Here is an 11,263-nt window from a genome sequence, read left to right on the forward strand (position 1 = left end):
ATCCATCATTGATTGCTGGGGTCAAGGAGTTGGTGGGGGACTGACTGCAAAGGGCACAAAAGGACCTGGGAGTAATAGCTACGTCATCAAACTTGAAATGAATGTATTGTACCATATTCAACTCACACCTTAATCAACTTGATGGTAAAAAGTCATAAGAAAACCCTCCAAATCTTGATGTCTTCTACTTAATTTAGGGCATGTGGATTCCTTTAGAAAAGTGTCTAAAGGAAGGCGTTCAGGAATTCCTTCATTTCTGTTTCTGTCTCTTTGTCTGCAGTTAAGTTCATGCACTATGAAATGGAATATTTGTAAAATAAAATCTAAGCTCAATTTTATAAAAGCATATATATCCTTTTTTATTATTTTATTTTTTCATATATATTATATATGTACATAAACACACATATGTATATATTCTTCTTTATTATTTTTTCTTTTGTGCAGCCTGGAGAGTACAGTCTAGTTAAAATATACAGTCTAGTTAAAATATACCACAAGACCATAACTCCAGTGTTGCCTGAATGTTATGAAAAGCTATTTTTGAACTTAAGGTGATCAAAAATTTAGCATATGTGTACATTTTCTGTACTGTTAGTATCGTCTATGCTTAGCATGTATAATTTAAAAAATACAATAGCTTAAAATGATTTGGAAGAAAAATATGTACATATGTTAACAGTAATTAATTCCAGGAGGTCTGAATATGGATGGCCGGTTATCTACTTCTTCATGGTTTTTAAAAATATTTTTCAATGGAAAATCCTCAATGATCTGAAAGTGAAAGAACAGAGTAGATATGGAAGAAGGGGTGTGGAACAGGTGAGAGGAAAACGTAAAGGGAGGAAAAACCCAAACCTGGCAGGAATCGTGTTTAAGTTGAAGGTTTCTGGGGAGGAGTTGTTGGGATAAGAAGGATATAGGGGAGGTAGTGAGGAAGGAGACCCAGTCATCTGAGATCAACTTCTCCTTTGACTATCACACTGCATTTCAATAGAAGAAAAGGCTGACCGACTGGCGCCTCCTGTTTCACCTTCCTGTAGATGGCAGGCTTGGTCTTGGGGAAACTCCGGAAGACTGTTTTTACTTAAAACAAGATCAAACCCAGGAACCTTTTAACATGTGAGTCCTAAAGCTGTAAACACAGAAGCCCTTTCATATGTGATTCCTGAAGCTGTAAACCGAAACCCTTTCATATGTGATTTCTAAGGCTGTAAACCTAAGATTCTTCCACGTGTAATACCTAAAGTATAAGCCTATATAAACATAGAACCTTCCTTTGTTAAACGAGCTGGGTAATTTGGAACCATTGCTCAGTCCCCAGCTGTAATAATATTAACAATGATAATAATAAACCCTTTCCTTCCCCATTCGGTGTTCGGGAGCTGTTTCTCACGGCTGCTCCAGCAACAGTAAGAGAATCGTGAAAACATTTAGGACGGTGTACTGCCTGTCATATCATTCCTCCTCGTTTGGTGTTTCTTCAAAAGAAATACACAGCCTTACATTTCTTTTCAAGCATGCTTACCATTTGTGTTTCTCTTTTATTAGTGTAACTGCCCAGTAGCTTTATCTTGCCCATTGCCCAGAAAAGCCAATGGAGCTGAGAACAGCAGGCGTTCTGCAGCAGAGAAAGAATTTAATAAATGCAGAGGCAGCTAAGTGACCAGGACAGGGATTTATTATTACTCAAATCTTCCACCCCCCAAATTCAGAGGCTAGGGATTTATTTAAGGACAGTTTGGCGGGCAGGAGGCTGGGGAATGGGGAAAGCTGATTGGTTGGGTTGGAGATGAAAATCACAGGGAGTCAGAGCTTGTTTACTTGCAGTGAGTCAGCCCCTGGGCAGGGACCACAGGACCAGATGAGCTAGTTTACCGGTCTGTGTGTGCCAACTAGTCCATCGTAAGATAGGGTCTGAAAAATACCTTGAACACCAACTTAGGTTTGACACTAATGATGTTATCTACAGGCACAATTGGGGAGCTTAGGAATCTTGTGGCTTCTGGCTGCATGGCTCCTGAGCCATGATTTCCAATCTGGTGCCTGATTTGTTAGCTTTGCTAAGGAGGTCTGATCCCCAAGAAAGGAAGGAATTGGTTTAGGGAAGGGGCTATCATCTTTGTTTCAGACTTAGACTTGGAAGTAAACTCCTCTCATCGTTAGCCTGGCCTCTGCCCAGGAACGGACAAGGGCAGCTTGGAGGTTAAAAGCAAGATACAGTCAGTTAGGTCAGATTTCTTTCACAGTCACAATTTTCCTATGTCAGGTTTTTCTCACTGTTGTAACTTTTGTGAAGGTGATTTCGTTAGAAGCAGTATAAATACAATGGTTCTAAGAATGTCTTCTGGAGTCAGGCTGCCTTCACTTCAAATTCCTGCTTTCAAATCCTCCTTTGCTGGCTGAGTGACCACGGGCAGGTTATTTAATGTCTTTGTGCATCTGTTTTCTCATATAAAAGATGAAGGTGGTGGTGTGACCTCAGCCTGAGGTGAGCACCAAATGAGTAAACATATGCACACTCATCAGCTGTGCCTCACACATGGCACTTTGCATGTCAGGCACAGTTGAGTGCATATGTTACTCATGTGCGTGTTAGCTCTTGTGTTTTGCCTGCAACACTGCACAAAGAGCAGATGTGATGAAAACAGTTGTGTTGAAGTTACAGCAGTGATACTTTCCAGTGGCCATGCACCCTCCCAGGGAGACTGCAGCAATCCTCTCACCAGCAGTGATCTCCTAGGCTGAGAGATCCCTGGAAGTCCCCTCAATCTCCAGCAGGTTTGACCTTCAAGGAGCTTCAGGGAATGAGCTATAGATGTATATCCACCTGGGAGGAACTGGGAGTTTATTATCTCATCTGTTCAGTTCATCCAAAGGGGAATAACAATTCAATTTCTTGCCTTAAATCTGCCCCAGTAATATGTTTATAGTTTTACAGTGGAAGACATTTGTACATGTAGGGGAGGAAATATGACTTTTCCTCACCCAGCCTAGGTTCACTGCTGAGACCCTTATAGCAAAAGACAGACTTACAAGAGAAGAGCACATCTAATTATTTAAAATAAGTTTTATATGACAGGAGTGACTTCCAAAGGAAATGAAGGCCCATGGAAACAACGAAACCTCAGCTGTTTTTTTAACAGTAGGTTTTATGAAGAGTGAGTAGTCATGGAGAGCTATGATAAGACAAAAATGTATGATCTAACAGTAACAAATTGGGGAAAACGTAGCCAGGCCTCTTTATTCAGGCTCTTCTCTGTGTCCCTGTGTCTTCAGACTCAAGGACGCACAATTCCTCTGGGTACAGAAAGGACACTTCTCACATGAGAGTCTCATGATCAGCTTCAGGGAAGAAGGGCAGGGGGAGAGTGACAGTGACTTTCCTGCTTCTGTTTTGTTTTTTTTTTTTTTTTTGTCTCAAAGGCAGTATTATCTTTATTAAAAAATGGATACATATAGCAGCAGTTACAAAACAGAGTTCATTAAAGGTGTTGTACAACATTGTCAACTGATTGATAGTGTGGAGAGGGTAGCGCCCTGCTCAGCTGGCTGTGGGCTCTGCACGACGCTTGCCCACAACCACCTGCTTCACTTGGTACAATGCAGCCCAGAGCACCCCACGGAGAAAGCCACACCACTGCGGCCCTCTGGAGCTTCAAGCTTTTGTTGTCGTGAGTCCTCAGGTCAAGTAGCACCTTCCATAGCAGCATCGGGAGCACGTACTGGTGTCTGGAGGTGGCTGGTGTACTTGACCCACTTATTTTAAAAAAACCTATAACCATTCAATAAAAAATACTTTGCCATGTCCGATGCCATCCACAGAAATACATCTGTTGTGGAAGAAACATTCTTCCATTTAGATATCTGTAAAAGCGAATGTATGCCTCCGCCGCAGAGGACAGAAGAGAACGTGGGGCAGGCACTTCCACGTGACTGTCTTTGGTGAAGGTTGGGGTGTCATGCCATTTCTGGCCCGTTGCTCTGCTTCTTATTGCTCTGCGGAGGGGTGAAGAGCCCACTGGGGAGAGGAGAAGCCCTATTTTGATCAGACAACATGGCTTTCTTGGCTCGGGCTTTGTCCAGCAAATCCCAGCTGTCTCTGTGGGTCTGTATGTTGTGCGCATCTTCATCAGCGACGCGCCTGAAGTGCTTCAGTTTTGAGGTCCCCATCTCCCTTATAACCATGGCAAATGGAACAATCCACTTGACACAGTTCTCTATGTCGCACCATTCATATCCTGAAACCTTTTGCATCAATTCAGATGAAGAGAAATGATACACGGCTGAAGCAGCAAGTATACCGTAAGGAAATTCGAGGCAGTCGACATCCAGGACACAGATATCCAACAGCTCTGCAATCTGCATAATGGTTTGCTGGGGATACTGTGGCAGTAGCACCTCATGGATGTCATTTAGATATGCAACCGGCATGTATACATTCAGCCAGGACACAATCGTCAGGGGACTTAAACGCCACTTAAGGGCCTTCATAATCATTAACTCCATGGTAAGAATTTCATCTGAACATGCTCCGTCTGTCACATACGCAAACTGGTGCAACTTTGGAGGATAGATTTCCTCAAGTTTGGCTGCTATAAATAAAGATGAAATCCCAATAAGCTGTAAAAGAGTTTTTACAACATTTTCTTGTGTCGCCATATACCGGTCAAAGAAATATTGTGCCAAGTAAAAGGTCTCCCTGTGAAGCGTATAGCCTTCACCCACCTCCATTAACCAATCTAGAAGAATTGCTCGCATTTTTGGCTGCAGAAGAGGGTGTTGCTCAAGAAAGCACTTATCCCTTAAGTATGTCTTTTCCTTGTTTAACATGATTTTCCAGACTTCCTCTCTATTTGCCCAGCTCAGTACAGGCAGTGGGGAACCTCTGGACGGCGTGATATGCCGAGGCTTGCACATTGAGTTTGGGTAAACCAGCTCATCTTCTTCTTTGACAGGTGTGGGGATTAGGGAGCAGGGGTCCGCACAGACTGAATTATTATCCCAAGCCTGGCTCCCACATTGGTCCCTCGCCGTCCTGTCGATTTTGGCCATTTCTTCATCTGGATTCTGCAAAAAAAAACGGCCACGTTTGCCTTCCTCTTCCTGGAGCGAACTGAGAACTCCCCGCCGCCGTCCTCCACCATGATGTCCCGCTCCTTCGCATCCCGCTCCCTGCGTTCCCTCGGCATGGTGGGACTGCTCCAGCCTGAGGCCAGGATCGTGTCCGCGGCGGGCAGCGCGCTCCAGTCCCGGCAGGCGGCGGCGGCGGGAGGCGGGGGTGCCGAGCGCGCGGGGGTGGCGGGATCCGCGCCTGCCCCCGGCACCGCGCTGGCTGCCGCTTCTGTTGTTTTCTCAAATTCCTTTAGCATAAAATATTCAATACCTCAGGTGTTATAATTTGGAGTAGCGTGTCCTGAACCCCATCATGCACATGGAATGAAACCCAGAATCTTTGAAGGATGATACTTATGACTACAAAATATTTAAATTCAAAATAGAAATGATGGCCAGGTGGAGTGGCCCACTCCTGTAATCTCAGCACTTTGGGCGGCCCAGGCAGGTGGATCACTTGAATCCAGAAGTTCAAGACCAGCCTGGCCAATACGGCGAAACCCTGTATATAAAAATTAGCCTGGTCGTGGGGCACACCTGTGGTCCCAGCTACTTTGAGGGGTGGGGCACGGATGGGAAAGGATCAACTGAAACAATATAATATGTACAAACAAGTGATTTTTTTTTTTTTTTTAATTTAAGGCTAGTCAAGTGACGCAGTGGAAGGAGAGAAGGAACAAAGAAATCTACAACTGATTGTGATCAATTATTTGTAAACAGGAATGAATTTTCATGCACTATACACTGTAATCAAAGTCACACATGCTGCTCAGTTGGTGGTGAACAGCAGTGCCCTGGGTGCTTCCTACACTTGTTTCTGGGGATAACAATTTTCAATGCATGGAGCCAACCTCTCCATGAATATTGTTACTCTTTGACTGTTCAGTTTTCCATCCCAGGCCCTGAAGTCCAGCCTGCTAGAGGAAACGGAGTGTGTGTGTTTCCCTACCTGCCAGTCCACTCCAAGGAGCCAACAAGGCATTGCACCCACCCCCACCCCACGTCCTTTAAACTGAGTCCTCAAAGACTATGGTGTTTTTCAGTCCTTCATAAACGCTTTCAGTCCGAAAATATGAAAATCAGAGCAATGGTCCTGAGCACGTTGAGTGACATGCTACCTCGCTCCCAAGACTTGGCAGGAGCTTCATCCCAAGTGCTCTAAAGAGCAGGAGAAAACATTTGTAACTCTGGTCGCATCCTAAGGCATCTTCTCCTTGGGACAGGGTCCTGGCAGGATGAGGGGAAGTCCCATCATCAGAGACTCGTCCCTCAGAGCTGCTCAGGCTCCTCTTCTCCGTGGCTCTGAGGGCTCGGCTCCGGTGGGGGGAGGATCAGGATGGTGTCCCAGCTTCCGCGCTGGAAGAGGCCACCCACCCGGTGGATTTCTCTTTCCAGCTGAGATCTTGGGATGAAACAAGATTTCCTATAGTCAGGTTCCAAAGCTTAGTGAAACAGGGGCTTTTAGGGCCGGCAATAGAGATGAAATTCAGCATGGAAATCTGAATATGAAAAACAGAGTAAATTAACATTCGGAATAGGATGGCCCATCTGAATAAAGCAGTGCTACTCCCAAGTTAGGTCTGGAACCATTGACCCTAAACTGAGACACAATCACCAATGACTTAGCTAATCCCACCAAAATTTCTAAGCCACCGTTTACTTACCAAAAAGACAATGGGCGCCATTACGAGATTTCCCATGTGAAAGGAGTCTCGAGGTCTAGGGTTGAGAGGCGCCAGCCTTTTTAGAGGAGGAGACCTCTCAACTCGAGGCCCAGGGTCAACTTGAGAGGAGGTGGGGACTTCCTGGGTCGCTGGGTCCCTGGCAGGGGTCCGGGACTCTGATTGCACAGGGCCAGGCGGCTCTCCCAAGAGGGGAACCCTCCAGGCTCTACGACCCCGACTGGAAGATTCAGCAATTTTCTTGTGGTCCAGGCCACTGTGAAAACCCGGCTTCCGGGATCCCAAACACCGAAGAGGGAGACAGAGGGAATGGGGACGCGGGGGACATCAGGAGACTCAGACACAGGAGCAGAAGAGACACGCAGGCCTGCAGCTCTGCGCTTCTGAACTTCAGCGGAATACTCACACCATCCAGGGAGTAAAAGGTGGCATTACATCCTAATTATACAGAAAGGTTCCACCAAGACTCGAACTTGGATCGCTGGATTCAGAGTCCAGGATGCTCACCATTACACCATGGAATCTTGCGCTGAGGCCTTCCTGGAGGTGTCTGAATTCCTAATAAGTAGCAATGGTTCCCATTCACCCATGTCAAGGCATTTCTATTGATCCCACAAGTAACACTTGGGCAAGGTGGACCTGCAGGAAGGAAACATTCCTCTTGCTTTTTCTCTGCCGTCTCTTGATCAACTTTTATTATTTCATTTGCACCTCAGAAAGCAAGGCAAAATCCTCTCTGGGTTTAGGGCCAGAGCCTTTGAAGCCTGGGTCATAGAGTTTCCTGTGCCAAGGTGAAATTTCTTTTCCTTCCCTCCCTCCCTTCCTTCCTTCTTCCTTCCATCTTTCCTTCCCCTTTTCTTTCTTTTTCTTCCCTTCTTTCTTCCTTCCCTTCTTTCTTTCTTTCCTCTTTTTTCTGAATTGAGACAGAGTCTCCTGTTGCTAAGGCTGGGGTGATCTCCCCTCACTGCAACCTCAGTCTCCTGGGTTCAAGTGACTGTAATCCCCAGTAGCTGAGATTACAAGCATGAGCCCCCACACCTGGCTAATTTTTGTATTTTTAGTAGAGATGAGGTTTCACCATGTTGGCAAGGCTGGTCTTGAACTCCTGACCTCAAGTGATTTTCCCACCTCAGTCTCCCGAAGTGCCAGGATTATAAGTGAGAGCCACTGTGCCAAGCCCAGAGATGAAATTTCTGCAAAATTTCTGTTATTTTCTTTCTTTTTTTTTTTTTTTGTTTTCCCTCTTTTCCGTTTGCCCAAGGAGGCCGGATGATTGTCAAAACAGGACTTGGGACTTCTTGGGGCCTTCCGGTCTTCATCCATTTAGTGTGTAATGGATGACAGCAATCAAGTGAGATCGGACAGCAGGGAATCCTTTATTTTCTTCTTCATACACTTCTTTTTTTTTTTTTTTTTTTTTTTTTTTTGGTTGGTTTTAATAAGATTTTTTTCACCAGAAATTGGCTTGACTCCTTTTTTCCTACCCATCTTTATACACAAGCTTTTCTGTTAGACTAGAAAAGTTGAGAAGATTGTACACAGAATGGAGTAAAGAAAATGGAATGGGTTTTGGGGGAACCAACTAGACGACTTGGAGAGGCGGCGTCCACAGCCTGGATGGGCGGGGTCCACACGTCCACACTGTGCGTGGCACGCAGGGCTCCCGGAACTTGGAGGCGCATAACCCACCGGCTGCTACAGCTTCTGGGAGCTGGAGAGTGTCAGCCAGGCGAATCCCGGACTGGGGTGCTGAGTTCTGGAACTGGATACTGTAAGGTTTGTTCTTGGGGTCTTGCCGAGTTTAAAAGGAAGAAACTGAGATCAACACAAGAAGATCCAACGTGAAGGGTTTATTCAGGCTCCCAGGCGAGGTTCTGTGGTCTGACAGGAGAGGCCGGAGAAGTCGCACAGACTCCTCTCAGATGTGGGGTTTTATAGGGAGTGAAGGAGCTCGATTGGTTGTGGGAGAGCAGGACTACTATTGGGTAAGGTTACAAGCCTTTGTTTGCATACAGGACTTGGCTGCTATTGGTTAGAATTACTTGGCTGCTATTGGCTAGAAAGACTCGGCTACTATTGGCTAGAATCACAAGACCCCGCTTGCATACTGGGTTCTTTAAGGGAAAACCAGGTTGTGCGAGAAGGGGAGAAGGGAACAATGCCCAAGCATGTCCGAACTTTTGGAAAAAAGTTGGGGGGTGGCATGCGTCCGAACTCCCAGCGAGGCAACCGGCCTTACAGATACCTCATAGGACGAAGCAGGATTGCCATGCCCCAGTGTGGGTCTTCGGAGTCTTCATTTCAGGAGCAGGTGGGAGCCCTCAGCCCGGGCCTATTGTGATCCGCAATCTTCTGGCCTGAGGGATTGCAGGTGCTTCCTGGGGCCTTTTGCCAGAAGTTTGCTGGGAACGTGGGAATGTCAGGATGCAGTCAAATTTCATCATCATGGGCAGCAATATGCAGTTGCCCAAGGCAGCGCCTAAGACTTTGGTGGATGTGTCAAGGGGCGGCGCTCGGCTTGTTTAGCTAGAGTAGGGTCAGCAGGGTCAGTAGGTTTGCATCACACATGATCAGTGGCTTTCATAGTGACCTTTTCCTTACTATTTTTTAAAGGGGGGGGAGGGGAGCTGAGGGGTGGAGTTGGGGGAACCCAGCTGCATCTCAAGAAGCACGGGAGGAGTTCCATTACTACCTGAAGCCCTGCTGAGCACTGGGAACCAGGCCTGGTTTGCCCGCCAGGAGTCAGATGGGAGATGAGGGCGCCAGATGAGGCGGACTTCATGTTAGCTTTAGATCCGGAAATCTCCAGCATTCTCATCTATCACAGAAATCTTCTTGACAAGTGGACAGCTACGATGTCTCTGAAACCACGGAGGTCTTTCCTGTGAAGCCCACTTGGCTAGAGTAGGGGGGTTTCCTCATGCCCCTAGCACAATTGTGGGACTGGTCCAATGGTGGTGGAACAAAAGAAAGTGAACCTAGAAAATCAAACACCCCATGTTCTCACTCATAGGCGGGTGTTGAACAATGAGAACACATGGACACAGGGAGGGGAGCATCACACACTGGGGTCTGTCAGGGGAAATAGGGGAGGGACAGTGGGGGGTGGGGAGTTGGGGAGAGATAGCATGGGGAGAAATGCCAGATATAGGTGATGGGGAGGAAGGCAGCAAATCACACTGCCATGTGTGTACCTATGCAACAATCTTGCATATTCTTCACATGTACCCTAAAACCTAAAATACAATAAAGAAAAAAAAAAGCCTAAAACAAAAGAAATAGAACTTAAACCTGCATCTGCACCTGGAGCTCAGCCAAAGACCCCTTGATTCAGTTTCATGCTCTACTAGTTGAGCTGGTTGGGGGACAAAAGAGAGCCCCTGCACATGTCATTATCAGGAGAGCCCCTTGAGCCAGTTCAGAGATCAGGAACCAGAGGGACTCAGCTCATCACCCACTGACAGCCAAGTCTGCACTTTAATGGCAAGGAAACTGAGGCTGGAAAAGAGAGCACGTGTTTGGCTCTGCCTCTCACTGTGCTACAGCTAGACCAGAATGGAAAACCACTCAGTTTCCTTGTAGCCTGGCCTCAATACAGCCTAGAGCAGTGGCTGGCTAGCAGAGGTGAGAGGTGTTAAGCAGCAGGGCAGTGGCTGCTGGGAGCCCTGCAGGCCTGCAACCTACTTGGGACACTGGGAGCCACGTTCACATGGGCTCTCGTCCTCTTAGAAAGTGAATTTTTCCTGTGATGAGGAAACAGCTGGATTTGTCTGCTTCCCTTGTGGTCTAGTGGCTAGGATTTGGCATTTTCACTGTTGTGGCCTGGGTTTGATTCCTGGTCAGGGAATGTTTTTGAGTTGTGAAGTGATGTGATAGGCAAACACACAGGTGGTGATGGATAAATGCAGAAGTATGTTCCCAGCAGCAATATTCATAATAATAAATGTTGGGGCCAATCTCATGTTCATTAGTTAGAGAGAGTTAAGTAAGCTTCGGTCCCTCCATACCCTGAAAGGATATGCCATTATTTCAAAGATGGCTGTAGATAATGATAATAGGCACGATGAGGCCATCGATGATAATAATATTAATAATGGCTAATACTCTTGGAACGGTTACTGTGTGTCGGGATGTGGGTTTAAGGCTTTACTGCCACATATCATTTAAACTTGGAATGACCCATACGGAAACGTATTTCTATTGGGCCCATTTTACAATGTAGAAATGGAAGCACAGAAAACCTGTGTGACTTCTTCAGAATCACATGGCCGCCAGATGAGTCTGTCTTGCTCAGTCGACGGCTTTACGAACAGAAGACTACGAGGTTCTCTTGTTCTTCTGCTGGAATTGTCATCTTCTCAGAGACGTGCAGCGAGGAGGGAGGGAGAGAAAGGAGGTGTGTATTGGGCTTGGGATCTGTGGGTTCTGGGGCTCGAGAACTGAATTTTTGCCTAAAATGCACCTTT

General features: G+C 46.3%; 1 protein-coding gene across 1 annotated transcript; it reads right to left on the reverse strand.

The window, feature by feature from the left end:
- Positions 1–3,960: 3,960 nt before the first annotated feature.
- LOC105721688 (G1/S-specific cyclin-E1-like) lies at positions 3,961–5,192 on the reverse strand. The gene is given in 2 exon segments (XM_064371778.1): positions 3,961–5,079; positions 5,082–5,192. Coding segments are annotated over 2 exon segments (1,230 nt in total).
- Between the last annotated feature and the right edge of the window lie 6,071 nt (positions 5,193–11,263).

This window comes from Aotus nancymaae, unplaced genomic scaffold, assembly GCF_030222135.1.
Source record: "Aotus nancymaae isolate 86718 unplaced genomic scaffold, 86718_ANA_hifiasm-v0.15.2.pri h1tg000007l, whole genome shotgun sequence".
NCBI classification, from domain to species: domain Eukaryota; kingdom Metazoa; phylum Chordata; class Mammalia; order Primates; family Aotidae; genus Aotus; species Aotus nancymaae.